Consider the following 22,552-nt stretch of genomic DNA (forward strand, 5'->3'; position numbering starts at 1 on the left):
GTGGTGGAGACTGGTCTTCTGCATTGACTTCCCAGTGTTGGATACTATTATTGTCTCTCCTTCTTTGTTTTTTGTTTATCTCATTTTGTTTGTTTTTCAAAACAGGGTTTCTCTGTGTAGTCCTGGAACTCACTCTGTAGACCAACCTCTTGAGTGTTGAAATTACAGGTGTGCATCTGCATCTCCAGGTACGTAATGAACAATGCAAGTTCGTGTGGTTAACTCCAAGAAGAAAGTTCACATGACAGGCCATGAAGGTAAGAGATTTTCTAGTGACGCTGGCAGGCCCTTTCTTCTTGCATTTACAGGCACCTTAGAAGTTTAATGGGGGTTGGAGTGGGTAGCTCAAAAGTACAGTGTTTGCCTAGTACGCATGAGGCCCTAGTTTTGTTTGATTGACCCCTGCCACAAAAAAAGAAAAAGAAAAAGAAAAGCAAGCCAAAGAAACAGAAACCCTTGCCAGAATTACAGGAGGCCCTCTGATTTCAACCTCCTGCCTCTTGTACACCCTTTCCCATTCAGATTTTATCGTTAGCTCATTAGAAAGCTCACTACTAACATGGATTGTTGCTCTGCCTCTTTCTAAACGGCTCTGTCCGTACAGCACACCAAGTTTCTTCCTGCTGGAGATTGAATCCAGGACTTCATGCACACTAGGCAAGTGCCTCACCCCCAGAGATGGTGAAATGAAATTCTCTCAAGTGTGCACAACTCTTGAACAATTTAGTATGGGGTGCGTTTTTTTTGTTTGTTTGTTTTTGTTTTTGTTCCTATTGTTTTTAGTTGTTTAAATGTAGTTATTTAAAAAGTCATTATCTTTAACTTAGACATTTGGGGGAAACTTTTCTGAGATAATTTTGAAAGTTGTATTTTTTTTTTTTGGTATTTTCTTTCTTTTTTTTTTTTTTTTTTTGGTTTTTCGAGACAGGGTTTCTCTGTATTGTTTTGGAGCCTGTCCTGAACTCACTCAGTAGACCAGGCTGGTCTCGAACTCACAGTGATCCGCCTGTCTCTGCCTCCCAAGTGCTGGGATTAAAGGCGTGCACCACCAACGCCCGGCTTGAAAGTTGTATTTTTTAAAAGTTGCTTTGGGCTGAGTGTTGGTGGCGCACACCTTTAATCCCAGCACTCAGGAGGCAGAGGCAGGTAGATCTCTGTGAGTCTGAGGCCAGCCTAGTCTACAAAGTGAGTTCCAGGATGGCCAGGGCTGTTACACAGATGAACTCTGTCTTGAAAAACCAAAATAAACAAACAAAAAAATAATAAATAAAAGTTGCCTTGGTCATTTCTTAGCCATTTGCCTAAAAACAAGTATAAAAGTTGTTTTCAAAACAGCAAAATGGGTTTATAGCAGTTGTTCTCAACCTTCCTAATGCTGTGACCCTTTAATACCCCAACCATAAAATTATTCTGTTACTTCATAACTATTATGAATTATAATGTAAATATCTGCATTTCCCAGTGGTCTTAGGTGACCCCTGTGAAAGGGTCATTTGAGTCCTCCAAAGGTCTCGACTGACAGGTTGAGAACCACTGAGCTGGAACAATGACTCAGCACTTAAGATGACTTAACTGCTCTTATGGAGAACCAGGCCTCAGTATTCAGCTCCCACATGGGGGCTCACAAACATTCATAACTCCAGTTCTAGGGATCTAACATGTTCTTCCAGCCCCTGCCGGCACCAGGGTGTGTGGTGCACATGCATACATGCAGATAAAATACTCATACACATAAAATAGATAAACCTAAAAAAGATCTTTAATGCAAGTGTAAGCCTGGCACTGGGGTGAATGCCTGCTGTCATCTTCTCTGGAGGATGAAGCAGGAGAATCACTTCAGTCCAGAAGTCCTAGGCCAGCCTAGGCAACATAGTGACACCTCAGCCTGTATCTCAGCTAAGCAAAACGGATGTGGGACTGGAGATAGTGTGCTTGCCTAGCACGTGTGAGCTCAGCTTCTAAATACAGATGCAGGGGACATTACACATAGAGCCATGAGGACATGCTGCCTCACACAACACAATCATGCACTCCAAGCCGGCCATTTCTCTGTTGGTTAGGGAAACCACCCATCCTCAGAATAATGGTCTGCTAGAGGTGATGGCAGTTTTATTTTCTTCCTTCTGCCTGCAGTTCCCACTTTACACCAGGTGAGGGCAGGAAGAAGACCACTTTCCCAAGAGAAAAGACCAGCCAGTTCGGCTTTTAAACTGTGGGCCACTTAAACTTGTCTCTCTAGAGGCAGGTCAAGTTCCCACCAAGGTTGCTCAGGTTAGGAGCTATCAAAGGAATCAGCTGGCCCTGGGAGCTTCAGCTTGTCCCAGAGGTCAAGGCCAAAGGGCAGGCAAATGAACCAATCTCTGCCAGCCGAAAACAGGAAGTAGCTATCTAGCTACTGTCTCTCCTGGACTATGGCATTGTCACCAAATTATATCACGAAAGCATTTGAGAAATAAAAATATGTTTATGAAGAAGCAATCTAGAAGTAACTCTGTACTAAAGAAACCAGACAGAGAAACAGATTGAGATTATGTGTAGTGAATGAATTTCAAAGAGGTTTTAGGAAAAGAGTTTTTAGCTATGTAAGAAATTTTACGTATTATGCTGGACAAGGGACTGTTGAGATAAAACAGCAGTTATAAGAGCTTGCAGAACAAGACTGACCATCCGAGTTTGATCCCTGAAACCCACACGGTGGAAGGAGAGAGTCAACTTCCCATGATTGTTCTCTGAGCTCCACAAACAAGGATGCAAACATACACATAAATAAAACAACAAAAATAATAAACTACACTAGATTGCATGGATCGGATTTCTGGGAGTTACTTATTCCATACATTCTCAAAAATTAACGATCAAACTTTCTAATATTTTAGGATGACTTCACACTAAGTTAAATGTCTCTTTTGAATAGTACAGACAATTTTAATTTTTATTGGTTCGTCGTGGAATAGTAATATAGATTGGTTACTCATTGATTAAACTACTAAGTTAAAAGTTGGCTCAGATCCCGAATTGCTTGGGATCTCCAGGAGACCTCGTTCTAATCACTTGAACCTTCGCGTTTCAGTGCCACAGGCGGTCTTGCAGAATAGAACAAAGCCACAGAGGCCCGGAACCTGGACTCCCACATTGCCTCGGGCGCCTACCGTGACCTCGGCACCCTCCCCCGGCAGGAGGGCGCGGGAGGTGGGAGGTGGCGCTGCGTCCAGTCCTAGGCGGCTTACTCCACCCGCCTCCAGGGGGCGGGGCCGCGCGACGAGTTAAGCGAGGCCCAGGCCCAGGAGCCTCGTCTTCTGACCTCCACCATGGACCTTCAGCGCGCTGGCGTCCGGCTGCAGGTCGTGCTGGGACACCTCAGCCGACCCTCGGCCCCAGCGATTGTATCCTTTGGGCTGCGGGGGGCCGGGGGTTTCCGGCGGGAAGTTGTCAGGCTGGAAAGAGCATCTCCACCCTGGTGGTGGCTCCAAGAACGCAAGAGAGTCACTGCGCTGCCAGCTCTTCTCTGTTCGCTCTCCCTGGGGAGCGGGGAGGAGGCTGCATCCCAATGTTCGGTGACCCCCATCCCCTCATCCCCAGAGAATCCTTGTCCGGGCGGCGGGCGTCTCTGCACCATTCTGAGCCTGCTTAGCACCGTGGTTTCTTACTTTATGTAAAGCGAGAGCTGTAAAGCAAGAGGTGGCGACGCCATCCCGAAGAGGACTTTGCCATTTTCAGTTGCCGTGGCATTTTCTTCCCTGTATTTTCCTACACCTAGAAATGTCATGGACAGTTGCCCTGCTGGCAGAAGTTCAGAGCAGCTTGACTGTCAGGAGGGGGCGCCTGTCGTCAAAAAGAGAAGGGGTGGGCTGCAGGACTCTACCCTGCAGGTAGAAGGCCTTCTCTATCTGCCGTCTTCCCACAGACCTGTGTGTTCCTGCGCGCTCCTGATGCTGCAGGTCTCCAGGAATTCAGTGGATAAAGTTCTAGCTCAGCCAGCATTAATAACTAAGTTGAGGAGCCAATTTCATCCCCCAAACCCTTTAAAAACAAAAACCCCAGACCTGGTGGTAGATGCTTGTGAGCTGGAGGTGCAGATCCGAGGGTCGTTTGAGGCTTGATGGGCTAGCCAATGGGTAAAAGTGAGAGACAATGTCTCAAAAGCAAAACAAAATAAACAACAAAAATACTAAACCAAGGTTTGCAAACACACACACACACACACACACACACACACACACACACACGCAGCAGGTGGCAGGAGGTATCAAACTGTTGGCTTTTCTATTCAGGCTTCTCTCCCTGGAAATTGCTAAAATTAACTGCTTGGGATTTCCCAATAGGCAACCAACCATATTATATCAGTTTTGATTTCTTTCCTTTGGTACATGGCATCTCTGAGGCTGGCCGTAATAACTGCATTTGACCTTCCCTATTGCTCTGACTGCTGGGTAGCTGGGTTTACAAGCAGCGGTGTGCCAGGCAAATTTAAACTCATCTGCAGGTTGATAGACAGAGACAGGCGGTAATGTCAGGTGATGATGATATAACCTCATTTTAGATTGAGAAATGACGGTAAGAGACTAGACATCCTGAGAAGGGCATTGAATGAAAGTAGTTGTTAGACCTATGAATTATGTGGGGGAGGAATACCACAGTCTGTTTCTTCTTCTTGGCAATTGGATGTATACTACATTTTGAGAACTTCAGATATACTGGTACTAGATATATTCAGACTGAAACTGATGCAGTCTCTTGCTACTCTTTTGGGGTTTTTGGTTGTTTTGGGACAGGATTTCCTACGTAGCTCTGGCTAGCTGGAATCTGCTATATAGACTAGGTTGGCCTAGAACTCACAGAGACCCATCTGCCTGTGCCTGGGATCAAATCCTGGGATTAAAGGTATGATCCACCAAGCTCGGCTAGGCAGTGCACTTTTAACTTGAGTCAGTTTTCAATTTAAATAGCCAGATGTGGCTAGCAACTGGTACTGGATATCAAGAACCATAGTGAATATATTACTTAAATAGACTTTTGGAAATTGTGGCAGTTTCTTCCCAGCCTTAATTTGCTTCTAGGAAATACAGATTAGAGAAAGGCAAATCTTTTGTATTTACAGGATTGGGATTAAACTGAAGTCACAGCTTCTGCACCCACTTTTCACTTAGCCTTCCATCGTACATTTCAGCATCATTATACAACAGCCAAGTTGTAGAAACAGTGGAGAGGGGCCAAGTGACTGGGCTAGAGGGATGGCTCAGTGGTTAAGAGCACTAACTACTCTTCCAGAGGACCTGGGTTCAATTCCCAGCACCCACAATGGCAGTTCACAACTGTTTGTAAGTTCAACCCTCACACAGACATGCATGCAGGCAAAACACCAATGCATATAAAATAAAAATAATTTAAGAAGAAATAGTAGATCAGCTGGCAACTATTTTTTAATCCTGCTTTATCTTGCCAGTTCCAGTCATCCAGGGTTAAAAAAAAAAAAACAGAAAAGAAAGGAAAAATAAAAGAAGCAAGAAAAACAACAGACCAGACATGATGGCACATATCTACAATTTCACCACTTAAGTGGTGGATAGAGGCAGGGAGTGGGGGGGGGGGATCAGAAGTTCAAGATCATAATTGGCTACAAATGAAATTCAAGGCCAGCACATGTTACATAATACTCTATCTTAAGAAGACCTAAAGCAAAATAATAATAATAATAATAATAATAATAATAACAATCTAGGCGTGGCAATGTATATCTAGAATCCAGGTATTCAGGAGGTTAAGACAGGCGAGGCTGAGGCCAGCCGACTATAAATCAATTTCCAGGCCCAATCTTAGTTATGCAGTGAGATCCTGCTTCAATACATGAATGAACAAAAATAATGATAACATGTTTGTGTGAAGTATGTACCCTAACTGGCCTGAAACTCACTGTGTAGACCAGGCTGGCCTCAAACTCGGAAAAATCCACCTGCCAGGTTCTGGGATTAAAGATATGCACCTTCCCACCAGGGTAGAAGTGACATTCTCAGAGCAGTCATTTAAGTTAAAAAAGCAGGCAAAGGGCTGTTACTGATCTAGTTACTGAGTGAAATAAGATCTTATAAATGAATTTCTAGCTTTTTTGATATTTAGAAATGTATTTGATTGTTTAGTTCGTGTTTTTTGTGCCTTAATGACTACAAAACTCTTAACAGTTTAGTCACAATAGGCATGGACCTAAGCCCGGGCTTACTTGGGTCTCTCCTCCCTTCTACAGTGTGACCTGTGGGGGTTTATTTGCTTAGTAGTTAGCAGAAGGCAATCATGGGAATGGCTCCAACTGAGGCTACAGGTTGAGACTCGGGGGTAATGCCCTGGCTCATGTGACTGCAACTGAGATGGCCAGACTTCCTGAACAACAGATCTTCCCTTCTTCAGGCCCCACTTCAGGCTGTGGTGACAATGAGAGGATACACCATAAGTACCAGCAGGGTTGCCTGTCCAGGGCCATGCAAATGCTCCTTTCCCTAGAAACAAGGCTGAAGGCTGATGTTAGACTCAGTGCTTGGCTCCTTTGTTTTCCTTAATTCTTACCTAGGTAGCTAACCCTGTATCAGGGCCAGCTTCCCCTGCCAGTTGCCATCCTCAACAATTCCAGTAAGTCAATCTCATTTCAGTCGGTACTATACTATGTGTACATTCTGTTTATGACAACTTGACACAAGATAGTCATCTAAGGATCCCAATTGAATAATGCCTCTATAAGTTGGGCTGTAAGCAAGCCTATAGGAGATTTATTAATTAGTGATTGATGGGGGAACACCCAGTCTGTTGTGGGTGGTGCTACTGCTGGGCTGATGGTCATGGTTTCTGTAAGAAAGCCGGCTGATAGACACGCAGGGGAGGGCCTAGGCCCTGCCCCAAATGACCTGACAGACTTTGATGATCCCCCATGGAAGGCCTCACTCTCCCTGGGGAGCAGAAGAGGGATGGGATGGGGGAGTTGGTGGGGGACATGGGAGAATGGAACTGGGATTATGAAATAAGATTGTTTCTAATTTATATTAAAGAAAGATAGATAGAAAGAAAGAAAGAAAGAAAGAAAGAAAGAAAGAAAGAAAGAAAGAAAGAAAGAAGGCAGGCTGAGTAAGCCATGATGAGCAAGCCAGTAAGCAGCCTCCTTTTGTGGTCTCTGCTCCTGCCTCCAGGTTCCTGCCCTGCTTGAGTTTCTGTCCTGAGTTCCTTCCACAATGAACAGTGATGTAGAAGTTTAAACTAAATTCCTCCCCAAATTGCTTTTGGTCATGATGTTTCAGCTCAGCAATAGTAACCTTAACTAGGATGGTGTGTGAAAGTCTTTCTAGTGGTAGCAGGGATAGAATGTTCACTCTACAGCATGGAGCACCCTGCCTCATCGGAGCTCACTGTAGAAACACTTCATTCCAGAAAGCATTCCAAATGATACAACTTCGGTGAATTTTGGAGAACCTAGCTTAAATTTTCTTTGCATATTCTAAAGTCCAAAAGGAAGGGAAAAAAAGAAAATACATAATCTAACCCCTGAAAAATCCAACCACTGTGCGCCACATTTAATTTAGCTTCTCTTTTGTTTTTTTTTTGTTTTGTTTTGTTTTGTTTTGGTTTTTTTTGGTTTTTTGAGACAGGGTTTCTCTGTATTATTTTGGAGGCTGTCCTGGAACTAGCTATGTAGACCAGGCTGGCCTCGAACTCACAGAGATCCGCCTGCCTCTGCCTCCCAAGTGCTGGGATTAAAGGCGTGTGCCACCAATGCCCGGCCTCTTTTGGTTTTATTGACATATTGGCTAGCATTTTGCTTGTGTGTGTGTGTGTATAAGTAACTTATTTATTTTTGTGAAGCAAAGTCTCACCAGGTAGGTCTTGAGCTGAAGATCCTCCTGCCTCAGCCTCCTGAGCAGCCGAAACTAATATAGGCCAGAACCCAGCATGTGTATTGCCTTGTTTTAAAAAAGAAAGCCCAACCTTCATAAATGCCAACCTGAAGGCGTGGGTTGGTTGATCTGAGTTTGTAATCTTGTGATCTGCTTATGTGAGCTGTTTACTTTGCTTCTGAGACTGTACTGACTAGAAAGTTTGAGATGTATAACCTGGGTGTAATGGTACATGTCTGGAATCCCAGACTTTGCAAAGTCAGGGCAGGAGGATTCCAAGTACAAGACCAGTCTGTGCTACAAAGCAAGACCCTGTCTTAAGAAATGTATATAGTATGTATACATACATACTTTATTGTATTGATGCTCCATTTGAAAGACAATTCTTATTCACTGTAGGAAAAATTTAAAATTCAGAATTTTGAATTATTTCTGAAAGGCAACCATTGTTTCAAACAAAATTTCTTTGCAACTGCTCTGCCAATGAGCGACATCTCCATGTCCACTCACCTCCTTCTCTCTCTCCCCCTTCCTCTCTCCCTCCCTCGGTTTTGTTTGATATGACGTCAATCATATTCTATTACAACAAGTGTATCCACAGTATTCTGTCATTTATTTTTTACCATCTATTGCATGGTTATAATTCCTTGGTTAATATTTTTCCAGTAATCCACATTTCTTTTTTTTTTTAAGATAGATTTATTTATTTATTTTTATTATATATACTATGTTCTGTTTGCATGTATCCCTGTGGGCCAGAAGATGGCACCAGATCTCATTACAGATGGTAGTGAACCACTATGTGGTTGCTGGGAATTGAACTCAGGCCCTCTGGAAGACCAGCTAGTGTTCTTAACCAGTGAGCCATCTCTCTAGCCCCAAGTAATCCACATTTCTTGATGGCCATATGTAATGTTTTAGATTTAACAGTCTTTAAACTTTTCTATGTTACTTCAATAAAGCTATATAATAGAATGCTGAATTTAAAAGTATGAATATAGGCCGGATGTGGTGGTACACACCTTTAGTTCCAGTACTCACAGGCAGATCTCTGTGGCTTAAGGGCCAGCTTGGTGTACCTAGCAAGTTCCAGGACAGTCAGAACTACATAGTGAGGCCCCGTCTCTCCCTCACCCTATGAATGTATTTCAGGTTCTTGGTGTACTATTAGTTTGTAAGTTTAAAGTGGGTACTAACCTGGAGATTTTTCTCTCTTTTTTTAGGTATACTTTGGATAATAATGTCCTAAGTCTGGAACAGAGAAAATTTTATGAGGAAAATGGATTTCTTGTCATTAAAAATCTGGTGCCGGATGATGACATTCAACGTTTTCGGTATAATACTGCTGTTTATGATTTTACAAAAAAAGCTATGTTTACATGAATGTAATGGTAACACGCGTTAGTTTAGCTTCTGCATGTTCAGAGTTGTGTCTGGGAATTGGTGAGTGTGATACCAACACAGGTGCAGGGCAGAGGTGTGGGTTCTCTCCTGCCACCTGTAGAGACGAGATCTCCTTTCTGTTTGCCATCACATAGTCATTGGCCTGTGAGCTTCCTGCAATTCTCCTGCCTCTGCACATCTCACAGAAGCAAAGCAGGGACTATAGCTCCCCACTGCCACATCCACCTTCAGTCACACTGCCACGTCCGCCTGCACGTGATTTCTGGAGGCTCAAACTCGTGCGTGTCTGTGCAGCAGGTACTTTGCTCACTGGGCCTTAACCCCCCCCCCCCCACCGCCCCAGACAGGTACAGGTATTTTTTAATGATGTGATTTGAGAGTTCTAGAAATGTGAGTTCTGGAACCAGACTCTCTGGTTTGAGTCTTAGTTCTACTCCTAATGTGATACATTCTGTGCAATCTGCATATGCCTCGGTATTTCAAAAAATTAGGCGTTTTGATCCTACTGGTGTCTTAGTGTTGTTATTGGAACAAAATGAGGTAAAACAAATGAGGACACTAGGACCAGCGTTGCTTTTCAGATTTTTTTTTTTTTTTTGCATTAGGGATGTTCAATCTGTAACACCAAATAGATGTCATTGCCAAATCTAAAACCTCCTGGGTGATGACATGATGCAATACCTAGAAGATTCTACATGCAACCTCATGTGAGAGGTTGAAGTCAAAACACAGATGCACTAAAATAGTACATAAAATGCCTTTAGACTGGAGTATATAAGTTATGATGGAAACACAGTGAATTTTATGTACAGACTGGGTCCCATCTCTAGGATATCACATTATGCATATGTAAATATCGCAAGTATTTTTTAAAAATCTGAAATCCAAAACACTTCTGTTCCCAAGCATTTCGGGTAAAGGACACTCAACCTCTATCATTGCAATGTCACCATATCAAGAAACACTTCCCAGGCTAGGGAGATGGCTCAGTAGGTAAAATGTTTGCTGTGTGAACAAAAAGACCTGAGTTCTGAAAATTCAGGAATGGCAGCACTGTGGGGAGGAACACTCAATGGCCAGCCAGTATAGCCTAAACACACACACACACACACACACACACACACACACACACACACACACACACACACGGCTGTATATACCTGTAACCCTAGAAGTGGGGGGAGCACTCAAGGGCCATCCAGTCTAGCCTAAACACGCACACGCGACAGCATACACCTGCAACCCCAGCACTAGGGGGAGGAGAATTAAACAGACACAAACATAGTTTCCATACTGGTCTGCCGTGGGTGATGCATTTTGAGGTAATGGTTCCAGGTAGAAGGCAGGACTGCTGACCTTATTCTCCTCCTTCCCATGAACACTAGTCTACTAGAACAGACACTGTCCCAGAATCGGCAAATCTTCAACAGGGTAGGGCCAGCCAGGTGCCTGTGGCCCGAGTAATGACATTCTTTGTAAATCTCATTTCTAGAGCTGAGTTTGAAAGAATCTGCAGAAAGGAGGTCACCCCACCAGGGATAATAGTAATGAAAGATGTGGCCATTGCAAAACAGGATTGTGCACTAAATGAGAAAGTGGTTACGAAGATCCAGGATTTCCAAGAAGACCAGGAGCTCTTTAGATACTGCACCCTCCCCCAGGTGAGAGCCCTGCCTGCCTTCCCACCTAATGGTCAGACTTTGAGTCTGCTCAGTTTACTCCATCCTGTCTCTGTCTACGTAGGGTTCTGGAGCGATGCTCGTAAGAGAAGGCGACTCTATCCCACACTGGCTATTGACAACATCCAGAGACACTGACAGTTGTCATAATTGGGGTGGGGTGAGCTAATGGCATCTAATGGGTAGAGGTCACTGATGCTGTTAATGGGACCCAGAGGTTCTATAATGCACAGAGGGGTCCCCAGTTCAAATTAAGAATTATCTCACCCCAACTGTCCATGACATCATGATTGACTTTCCTGGGCACTGTGCTATGTTTGTCGTGAAAAACAAGAGACTTCATCTAAGACTTGATAACTAGAATATCAAATTACAAGGCTATTGTTTATAAATTTATTAATTTATTGTAATGACTCTGGTCAGTAGAGGTACAAGATTAGGCTCCTGTTTGTTTTGTTGTTGTTTTGGTTTTTGTTGCTGTTGTTTTTTTGTTTAGTGTTGCTGATCCAATGCAGGGCCTTGTATATCCTAGTCAAGCTCTTGTCCTCTTTTAGGCTCTGAAATATCTGGAGTGTTTCTCAGGCCCCAATATGTGGTCATGTATGCAATGCTGATAAGTCCCTGAGCTACCAGCCCGGCAATGTTGTTGTTGTTATTTTAGACTGGAGTCTTACTCTGTGTGAAACTGACTCTAAAACTCGGAATCTTCCTGCCTCAGCCTGCTCCACATCCTGGTTCTTGTATGCTATGTCATTTGCCCGTACTTCTGACTTCCTATGAACTTACTTTTTTACTGCTCTTTTCTTAGATTCTGAAATATGTGGAGTGTTTCACTGGACCCAACATCATGGCTATGCACTCAATGCTGATAAACAAACCTTCAGATTCTGGTAAAGAGCTCTTCTTCACTGGGGACACATAAGAGAAAAGTATTGCTAGGTTACGTATGTAAAGCTGATGCTCAAACCCAGGTCATGTGTATAGCTATCAAACTTTGCTTTAACTCTTAAAACAATTTATATTATACAACACTGAAAAGTAGTAGTGATTTCAGATAGTGACCTTAGAGGGTATTACTAAATAGCCATACAACAGACTGTAGAGTTCAACAAGCAATAGTTTATATATCATAAACTCCTCCTATTCTATGTGTTTAGGCTCTTCTTCTCCTTCTTCTTCTTCTTCTTCTTCTTCTTCTTCTTCTTCTTCTTCTTCTTCTTCTTCTTCTTCTTCTTCTTCTTCTTCTTCTTCTTCTTCTTCTTCTTCTTCTTCTTCTTCTTCCTCTCCTTCTCCTTCTCCGTCTCCTTTTCCTTCTTCTTCTAGACAGGGTTTCTTCTGTAGCCCTGACTATCCTGGAGCTCAATTTGTAGACCAGGATGGCCTTGAACTCACAGAGATCCACCTGCATGCTGATCCTCCCATGTCCTGGGATTAAAGGAGTGTACCACCACCGCCTGGCCATTTATTTGGTTCTGGTAGATAGGTCAGTGTTCCAGATTTTCAGGCAAATGGCAAAATTCCAAGACTTCACCACATGTTTTTGACAGTGGGTTCTGTTGCAGGCAAGAAGACATCTCGGCACCCCTTGCATCAGGATCTGCACTACTTCCCGTTCCGCCCCAGCGATCGCATTGTTTGTGCTTGGACCGCCATGGAGCACATTGACAGAAACAACGGTTGTCTGGTTGTGCTCCCAGGTACCCACAAAGGCACTCTGAAGCCACATGGTTACCCCAACTGGGAGGTAGGTCTGCATGACTGATGTGCCTCTGTGCACATGTGTGTGTGGTATGTGTGTGTGCATTCATGTGTGTGCCTATGCATGTGCTGACCAGAGGGCAGCCTGGGTGTCATTTCTCAGGTACCTTCTATCTTTTTTTTAATGCAGGTCTCTCACCAGGTAGGCTAGACTGGATGGCCAGTGAGCCCCAAGGTCAGCCAATCTCTTCCTCCCCAGCACTGGGATTAAAGTAAACATTGCCACACCCAGCCTTTTCTTTCCTTTTTAACATGTGTTTTGAGGACTAAGCTCAGGTCCTCATCTGGACCAGCCATCTCCTCAGTCCAGTAGCTGAATTTTTCCAGAACCCCTTTGCTGTTTTTAGTTCACATCAGTGTACACAAGGAGCCTAGGAAGGAGACTTGTCCTTCCTTTCATAGCAAGAATCAGAGAAGGTTTGAGGATGTCAGACAAAATATCCAATGATATCTGTCCTTTCAGCACGTGTTTGAAAGTCAAGTCAATGTGGAGGATTTGGGTCCGTGCTACATAAGTTCTGTCATAAAGGCCAGTCATTAACATTTCAGCCCCAGACACATGTGATAAATGACAAATTCGTCTTACTCACCAATCGATGTTGGATCTCAGAGTGAAGAAGAGGGGAAACTGCCACCTGCAATTGCAGAGGCCCGAGGAGACACTAGAGCAGTGGTTCTTGACCTATAGGTCATGACCTCTTGAGTGGTCAAATACCCTTTTACACTGGAAAACAGATATTTACTTTACAATTCATAACAGTAGCAAAATTGCAGTTATGAAGTAACAATGAAAATAATTTTATAGTTGGGGTTGCAACATCATAAGGAACTATATTAAAGGGTTGCAGCATTAGGAAGGTTGAGAACCACTGCACTAGAGAGAGCTAGTCACTGAGTTGAGCACTGAAGGACATGATAGAAATTCTTTCTAGAAATAAGGCATGGAGGTCAAGGGCATGCACAGGCATGTTAAGTTGCAAAAGAAGCTGGGTGCTCATGGTGCAGATGGGTTGGGGGCTCCAGGGACATTGAAAAGGTTCGCAGAGGGGCTGGGCGTTAGTGGCACTCTCCTTTAATCCCAGCACTCGGGAGGCAGAGGCAGGCAGATCTCTGTGAGTTCCAGGACAGCCTCCAAAACCATAGAGAAACCCTGTCTTGAAAAACAAACAAACAAACAAAAAACAAAAAACAAAAAAAAAGATTAGAGGGAAGGCAGCCTGGAATGACCATATTAGAGAAGTTTCATGCTGACTCCATTTTGCTTGGGGAACGTGGACTTTCCCTTTTGTAGGCAGCTGACAGAGTTTTCATTTAAAGAAAGTTTATTATACTCTGTTTAGAGTATAATTGTCATATAATTAGTGACATTTTTAATATATAATGTGATCATCTTTGGCATGTACAAACATTGGTACTATACTTGAGAGACTCAAACTCTCTCTAGCATGGTGTGATAGCACATGCCTATAATCCTAGCATTTAAGAGGCTGAGGCAGGAGGATGGTAAGCTCCAGGATGGTCTAGGCAACATTGCAAGAGTCTGTCTCAAAGAAGGAGGAGGAAAAGAAGAAAACCCCTTTTCACCCATTATCAAAAACCATCACTGAGCTGTTTTCCATCTTTACAGATTTGCCTGCCCTTTCTAATATGTTGTATAAATACAGTTCTGTAGTATTCACTCTTGTGTGGCTTCTGTTGCTTAGTGTACTTGAGATTCTCTGGTGTGGTGTACGTCTTGATAGTTCAGTTATTCGCTTTGCCAAGTTTCATTTTACTGCTTGACTGCACCTGTCTTCCTACACATTCAGCTCCTGCTGTGGAAAGCTATCAAAGGCTTTGCATCTGTGAGTGAGGAGATCAAACCAGTTCTTCAGGAAGTTATTTGGGACTATGGTACAAGATACACTGAAGATCTGGGAGATGAGAGGCAGAGAAGGGGGAGGGAGGGGGGTGTTCTCAGTGTTTCAAATATAAGGCCAGACGACCCTGAGCTCTAAGATGAGGGTGTCGGTAGATAGTGTATCCATGGTAACAACAGGGAACTGAGCTCCTTGAGGAAATGGAGAATCCTGCTTAGAGAGCTTGTCTTAGGGAGTCTATTTCTGGTTTTTATTTTTGGTGTGTGTGTGTGTACGAACACATGCTTGTGTGCACCATAGTACACAGTAGGAGGCCAGAGGTCCTGGAGGTCACTCTTGGCAGCAACTCTCTTTATCCACTAAGCCATCAAGCTATCCCAGAACATTAGAATTCTTAAAATGATACTATGTGACATATGGTTATGTGGAAGAGGAAGTATTTCAGTCTGTTCATGATGGTACACCTGAAATTGTGGAATTCATCAGTTTAGGGTTAGGTAGAGGGGCAGAGAGATGGCTAAGTAGGTGAAGGTACTGGCTGTCAAGCCTGATTGACTCCACACATGGTGGAAGGAGAGAAATAAATCCGGTAAGTTGTCCTGTGGCTTCCACACATGTGCTGTGACATGAGCATCCCCTCCTCACACAGTAAATATATGTAAGTGTGTGTGTATGCGTGTATTCTTTTCTTTTAAGGTTAGGTCGGGTTGGTCTGTACCAGGCTTTTTGTTTTGGGCCACCAACCAGCTCCCAGATCATGAAACAGAGACTTACTAGTTTTGAATGCTCTGCTTAGCTTAGCTTATTTCTGGCTAGCTCTTTTAACTTAACCTGTTTCTCTTTATCTACCTTTTGCTTTGGGGCTTGTTACCTTTCTTGCTTCCACGTATTTTACTTTACCGCTTCTCTGGCTGGCTGGCATCTGGCTGGCTCTTGCCCTGGGCATGTCCCTTGTTCTCTCCTTCTTTCTCCGTCCTCTTGCTCTTTTTCTTCTCTTCTAAATTTCTCCTCCTATTTATTCTCTTTGCCTGCCAGCCCCACCTATCCTTTCTCCTGCCTAGCTATGGGTCATAGCTCTTTTTTGTTTGTTTTTCAAGACAGGGTTTCTATGTGTAACAGTCCTGGCTGTCCTGGAACTCGCTTTGTAGAGCAGGCTGGTCTTGAACTCACTGAGATTCATCTTCCTCTGCCTCCCTAGTGCTAGGATTAAAAGTGTGCACCACCACTGCCCAGCTCTTCACCTTTTTATTAAACCAATCAGGTGCCCTAGTGAGGCAAGGTAAAACAAATATAACACATCTTTTCATAATTAAGCAAATGCAGCATAAACCAAAGTAACACACCTGTACTCAGTTAACGTAATATTCTGCAGCATCAACAAATGTAGCACATCTTTGCCTAGTTAAAATGATATTCTACAGCATTGGTTTAAGGCACAGGGCTAGACTCTGGCTGACTTAACAAAAGGGAATGATCTGGAGGATTTCCAAGCAGCAGCATTTCTAGACTGGCTTAGTTTAGGTCGGGTTACACACCCACCTTGCTGGGAGAAAATGGCCCTGGGTTCAAATTGCAACAGTAGCCCATGGGAAAACGGCCATTTCCCAAAAGGAATTTGGGATAGTCTTAGCAAGAGTAGAATTCTGGGACTGGGAAGATAGCTCAGTCAATAAAATGCTTGCCTTGTACGCATGATTCCTCAGAACTTATTTAAAACAAACAAACCAACCACAACAAAAACCAGCTGAACATAGTGGGCACACTTGAAATCTCTGCTGAGGTAGAGGCAGGCTGAGCCCTAGGGCTCACTGACTAGCCTAGCCTACTTGGTGAGTTCCAAGCTAGAGGGAGAGATTGTCTCAAAAAACAAGGTAGGGGTCTATAGTCCTTCTACTGGATATTTTGAGGTAGAGACTTATGCAAGCAACTTAAAATTAAACTCAGTGAGTCACCCACAAAAAGAAGACACAGTGGGTGTGCGAGTGCACTCCAGTGTGAAATCGGCAAAGAACAAAAAAGAAAGAAAGAAAGAAAGAAAGAAAGAAAGAAAGGAAGAAAGAAAGAAAGAAAACATATAAAGGGGAAAATGGTAAACTGCGGAGCAATATCTTAGGCTGATCTTGATCATTGTGCGTCCGCCTCCCAAGTGCCGGGATTACAAGGCTTTGCCATCACCCCTGGCCATTTGTTCTTTTTACTATTCTTGGTTAACTCTGGGTGTGATGTAAGTGTTTTGCACTTCCCTTCCTGATTTGGGGAAAAGACCCAGCTTCCCCAGGATCCTCCTGGCAAGTGGAAGGAGGATGATGCATAGGAAAGTCTGGACAAGGAGAATGCCATGCTAGGAAAGAATGCTATTGATTCAGGTTGGGCAAATGTGCTTGTTTGCCCATTATATTAGCCAGGGTTCTGCATCGGAACTGAAACAATAGGATGGATGGATATTTCATGCATACATATAATTTATTACATCAACTACATTAAAATAGCAGCAATAGTTGTCCTTCGAGGCTGGGAGCTTCGGCAGTCAAAATGGTCCCACAGTGGCAGTCTCACACTGGAGAGGCCAACAGTAGTTGACCAGGCTGGATGTCTCTGCAGTCCCAGTCTGATGTAAAAAACCTAGACATTCTCTGAACAGCCGTTGGTGCTCCGTCCATGATAGAAGCCTGGAAACACTGGTTCTAATGTCAGCAAAGGAGCGACGTCGGCGGCAACAGGGAAAGGGAAGATAAAAACACCAGAATGCAGCTAGTCTTGTGGTCACCCCCTTTGTAGCTACTGCTCCCCTACTCTGGGCAGATTCCCTATATCAAGTAAGACAATCGGGACAATTCTTCCGCTGAGGCTTCCTACCCTGGAAATTCTAAAAGGTGGCAAATTAGCATTAAGACAGGCATCACACTGGGGTTAGCCACAAGAGGCAAAGCTGGTCATCCTAATCAGTTATAGCTAATTTTCTGCAGTTGTGCATGTGAGGAGGTCAGAGGACAACTTTCAGGTTGTCTTCTTCCTCCTTGGGCCTGGGTGTCTGGGTGTCACGCTCTTGTGGCAAGTACTTTTAACCAGTGAGACATCTCACCTGTGTACTGTGGGACTTGTGAAAAACGTGTCCAAGATGATTCTGTGTATTAAAAAGGAACATGGAGAGTCTAATTTAGACATACTGCTGTCTTGGAGGAAGTTCAAGGACTCTTGCTTCCCCTGATAGACTGATGATGAAGTCTTGGCCATGGTGGCACCTCGAATATGAATATGTCTTCTCTATGTGTTCTAGGGAGGGATTAACAAAATGTATCACGGCATCCAAGACTACAAACAGGACAGCAACAGGGTGCACCTGGTGATGGAGAAGGGAGACACTGTTTTCTTTCATCCTCTGCTCATCCATGGATCTGGTCGGAACAGAACTCAAGGATTCCGCAAGGTATGTATTAAGATTGATACACCTCCAGGCCGGGCGTTGGTGGTGCACGCCTTTAATCCCAGCACTTGGGAGGCAGAGGCAGGCGGATCTCTGTGAGTTCGAGGCCAGCCTGGTCTACAGAGCAAGTTCCAGGACAGCCTACAAAACAATACAGAGAAACCCTGTCTCGTAAAACCAAAAAAAAGAAAAAAAAAAAAAGAAAAAGATTGATACACCTCCAAAGATGAGTGGCCTAGAACAAAAATCTCAAGATACATTAAGATAGAAAGAATGCAGGAGTTTTCACTAAGGGCCAGTTTATTTGCCAGGATATACATGTATATTCCCTCTGTTGGGCCCTTAACCCTGTGGACACAGAACCATAACCATTCATGGAATTCCTTCTGAATGAAAGTAGCCTTTTCAGCACACAGCTGCTGCTGAGGTTAAAAACAACGACTGAATTACTAAACTAGTGTCATTTGGAATTCATCTTGCTTATTCTACGCACGAGAGACACTCATAACATCTTTACTACTGAGAAAAATAGTACTGATGTAAAACAATACTGAGTTCTGAAGGCACACTCAGAATGGAACTCAGGAAGGACACATTTTTTTCACTCCTTAGCTTCAGAGTGTCTACAGCTTGATACTTTGTGACCTACATTAGCATTCCCTACAAATGCTGCAACTTCTCACTTGGAGGAGTCCAGTAGATGTAACAGTCCTGTGAGTGGCCCATGCCAAACATCAGGGCTCCTTTGGGACAAGTGGGACTTGATGGCTATCACTTGGTTCCCACCCATCCTGTCTTGCACTTTGAGCCCAAAGATAAGACATCAAATGTATCTTGCACTCACTTATATTCCCACTAGGTTTTCTGGAGTTTGGGATTAGGCTGGGAGGTGGAGGTGTTGCCTCAGGACGAAGTTTAAGAGGCTGCCAAAAATTCAGCAGTCAATCTAAGTCGTATTTTAATACAACAAAATTAAGCATCCATGCTTTTTATTATGCCAAATTTTAAAATAGGAGCATGGAATGATCCTCAGAGTTGTGCAAGTGTGAGGTGTAGGTATTGAAATACAAATAATATAAGGTTTTTTTTTTTTTTTTTTTTTTTTGGTTTTTCGAGACAGGGTTTCTCTGTATTGTTTTGGAGGCTGTCCTGGAACTCGCTTGGTAGGCCAGGCTGGCCTCGAACTCACAGAGATCTGCCTGCCTCTACCTCCCAAGTGCTGGGATTAAAGGCGTGCGTCACCAACGCCCGGCTAATATAAATTTTTGATATACTGAATTTGCTCTTTTCTATATTTTTCTGGTGTCTTAAATATTCTAGAAGAATATTTGCCACTGTTTCATAATAAAATGCATATGGGAGAGCACATTTTCCCCTTTGTCTTGGTCTCTGATGTGGCTCCATTTAGCACACGGGCGACATAGGTGATGGGATTTGAGACTGTGGAAAGCAGAATATCCTCTGAAGGTTGTGAGCGCCTTTAGATAATGAACTGGTGACAAAGAGGAGGAATTTTAATAACTGTTCTGCAAGCTTGGATTTGTTTACAAATTTTTCTAGAATGGGGAGAAGCCCCGAGTTTCAGCCTTCCTTCAGAAGGAAGCAAGGTGGGTTCATGGAATTGACCTTTGATACCCCTGTTGATTTAAGAGGGTATGTGCGTTATTTTTCTGGAGGAATTTTTCAGTTTCCATGTCTATTTCCATTGAAATAGTGACCCATCTCAATTGCAACTTGAGATATTGATGAAGTCTGATGTGATACACACTTGCAATTGCAGTACTCAGGAGGCTGATGCGGGAGGATCACATGTTCTGAGAACTGGGGGGCAGTTTATGCAACACAGAAAGTTCCAGGCCAGCCTTAGCTACATAATGAACCCTACCCCAAAAGAAAAAAAAAAAAAAGATGAGAAGTAACAGTGGAACACCATCCGTTTTATGGACTTTAGGATGTGGGAAATTTTAAATGTTTAACAGTATTGAAGATCTCTTAAAGGACTGGAATTCCTAAATATACCTTTAAAAACAAGTATCACAGCTAATTCAAAAAAATCTTTTCTGGGCCAGTGATATGGTTCAGCAAATAAAGGTACTTGCTCCCAAGCCTCATGAGCAGAGTTCAGGCTCTGGGGGTCACAGGGTAGAAGAAGAAAACCAACTCCCCACATGTGACCTCCACGCACATACCCCCTCCACACACACACACACACACACACACACACACACACACACACACACACAATTTAAAACTTAAAAAAATCTTTAATCTTTTGTAATGTCTCAATTAGCCTTCAGCTGAGAATGGAAGGGCTGAGCTATGTGTGAGGAGACTGGTTTAGGATGCTGTAGGCCGTCCTTCCAGTGAGAAATCAAACCCCAAGTGGAATACTCCCTTTCTAGGACTCTGCTTGGTTTGGGGGCATGCTGATTGATAGGTGCTAGTCTCCAGTATCAGTCTATCCTTTCTGCACAGGCAATTTCCTGCCACTATGCCAGTTCCGACTGCCACTATATCAACGTGAAAGGCACCAGCCAAGAAAACATCCAGAATGAAGTTAAAGAGGTAGCAGAGAGACATTACGGAATTCAAGGCAACATTGACTTTCAGGTACATGCATGAAACCACAAAGGAAACTGGGGTTCTCTTTCTTGAGATTTAATTTGAAAGCATACAGGTTTCTGTTTGATGTTGGCTTCCACTGTTGCTGGACCCACCAAGAATGACAGTGCATTGGGATCAAGACACTCTTGATGACTGGAGACAACATGGGAATATGGCATCCACGTGACCTGTGGTGCACTAACTGTCATTAACTCAGCATCATTGAGCCCCAAGCCTGCATTTTTGGTGACAAAGAAAATAAACCCAGCTCCCGAAAGTGAATGTGCGCACTCGCTGGCATTGACTGACCAGCATCAACACTGACTATCCGTAGCTAACTAACAGCCTACACTGTCATTCTTGGTGGGTCCCAGAAGTTGTCTTCTCTCTCTCTCTCTCTCTCTCTCTCTCTCTCTCTCTCTCTCTCTCTCTCTCTCTCTCTCTCTCTCTCTCTCTCTCTCTCTCTCTCTCTCACACACACAACACATACACACACACACACACGAAAATAAATAAATACATAAATAAAATGTAATAAGAGCACAAAAAGACAACAATAAAAACAATGGTGGGGGGGAACAAAATTCAAAAACCAACTAGTAACCCATTATATTATAATGTAATCTTGAGAATTTTCAACCTTCTTCAAGCAGATGACATTAAGGACTAGCAGAAAGACAGTAAACAGTTTTTAACTGTGGGCAAGCCTTGTACGGACTTAGTTGCATCATCTGCTATTAGCACCTGTATCAAATTAGTCAGGGCTGGTGGCTGGGAACCTATCTGCATAGCATAGTTAGCACTGTTTTAGATACTGGTAGGAAAGTGATTGGAGTCCCAGAACATGTTTTATTTACTAACCAATATAACTATTAATATTTTTTCCAATTTAGTTATTTGTAGAGACTAGAACCCTTTTTCTCATGGAGGGTGAGCCAAGGGAAGTACCCCTCAAACTCTGTTTGATATTATTTCAGGATATCTGGGTATTTCGAAGCCGACTTGTGAAAGGAGAAAGAATAAACCTTTGAAATATTCTTCAAGAGTGGGGTGTGGTGATGAATGCCTATAATCCCAACACTCAAGAGACTAATAAGGAGCATCATGGGTTCGAGTACAGCCTGGGCTACATAGCAAGATACCTTCTCCTTCCCTTCCTCCCATGAACAGAAGAATTAGCTCTTCATTATAATTCCTTCAAAGGAAACATCAAAGCAAGGCAAGACATCTAAGGAAAATGTTTCCTTATTGAGACGATGTCATCTTTTCTATCACCTGTTTACAAAATCAAGACACATGTACTGGGAACTTAACTGCCCAGATTTAATTATATGGTGTTGATGCTTTAATTGAATGAACTAATACTGTTTTAAGAATAGCTAACTTGCCGTGTAACTAATAAAGGGAAATTTAAGCATTTCCAGTCAATTTCTTTCATTCCACAAGCACTTTACCCAAGTAGACATGAATTCTTGAAAATTCAGTCTAAATCAGGTTATACATACCTCCCCTCAGTTTCATGTCGTGAGAGGCTTGTGTTCTAGTCTAGAATACACAGTGAACATTCACAGTAAGTGATGGGCAAAAGGAGAGCAGTGTGGATCCAATAAAGACTGAGCCTCATTTCCCGAAACATGGATGCTTCCTTGCAAGGCTTCAACCCAATGCCTTCTGTAAAACGGACTAGTCATCTCCAGTAGTCGACTTTGATGCAGAACAGTGAAGATAAGAGTGCCTTGTCGGTAGTTCCTGTTGGGCAGGGAAGCCGAAAACCTTCTCCCGGGAAGAGTAAAACCTGTCTCTTTCAAACACGGGGCTTTTGGGATCCTTTTGTGTCTATTAGCTTTGGACTGTGGACTATTAACATTGGGTGACTGCTCAGCTCATTTCTATACCAGCTGGAGGCAGCAGGGAAGTGTGTGCCTTAATTTTGAAAATCCTAGTTAGGACTTT

At 43.3% G+C, this 22,552-nt stretch overlaps 1 protein-coding gene across 1 annotated transcript; it reads left to right on the forward strand.

Annotated features, from left to right (window-relative positions):
• The first annotated feature begins 3,230 nt into the window (after positions 1-3,230).
• Positions 3,231-22,016, forward strand: Phyh (phytanoyl-CoA 2-hydroxylase). Its single transcript, XM_005081241.4, has 9 exons — positions 3,231-3,383; positions 6,560-6,618; positions 9,095-9,205; positions 10,768-10,936; positions 11,763-11,844; positions 12,517-12,698; positions 17,849-17,998; positions 20,471-20,605; positions 21,577-22,016. The coding sequence occupies exons 1-9, from the start codon at positions 3,309-3,311 to the stop codon at positions 21,628-21,630; spliced, it is 1,017 nt and encodes a 338-aa protein (XP_005081298.1). The 5' UTR covers positions 3,231-3,308; the 3' UTR covers positions 21,631-22,016.
• The last annotated feature ends 536 nt before the right edge of the window (positions 22,017-22,552 follow it).

This window comes from Mesocricetus auratus, unplaced genomic scaffold, assembly GCF_017639785.1.
Source record: "Mesocricetus auratus isolate SY011 unplaced genomic scaffold, BCM_Maur_2.0 Super-Scaffold_100013, whole genome shotgun sequence".
NCBI classification, from domain to species: domain Eukaryota; kingdom Metazoa; phylum Chordata; class Mammalia; order Rodentia; family Cricetidae; genus Mesocricetus; species Mesocricetus auratus.

What these genes read in the sequence shown, in the direction of transcription:
- Phyh (XM_005081241.4), top strand. Translation starts at nt 3,309, where the DNA reads ATGGACCTTCAGCGCGCTGGCGTCCGGCTGCAGGTCGTGCTGGGACAC. An exon ending in GATACTGCACCCTCCCCCAG is followed by an intron (nt 10,937 to 11,762) that starts GTGAGAGCCCTG and finishes CTCTTTTCTTAG; the next exon opens with ATTCTGAAATATGTGGAGTG. An exon ending in AAACAAACCTTCAGATTCTG is followed by an intron (nt 11,845 to 12,516) that starts GTAAAGAGCTCT and finishes GTTCTGTTGCAG; the next exon opens with GCAAGAAGACATCTCGGCAC.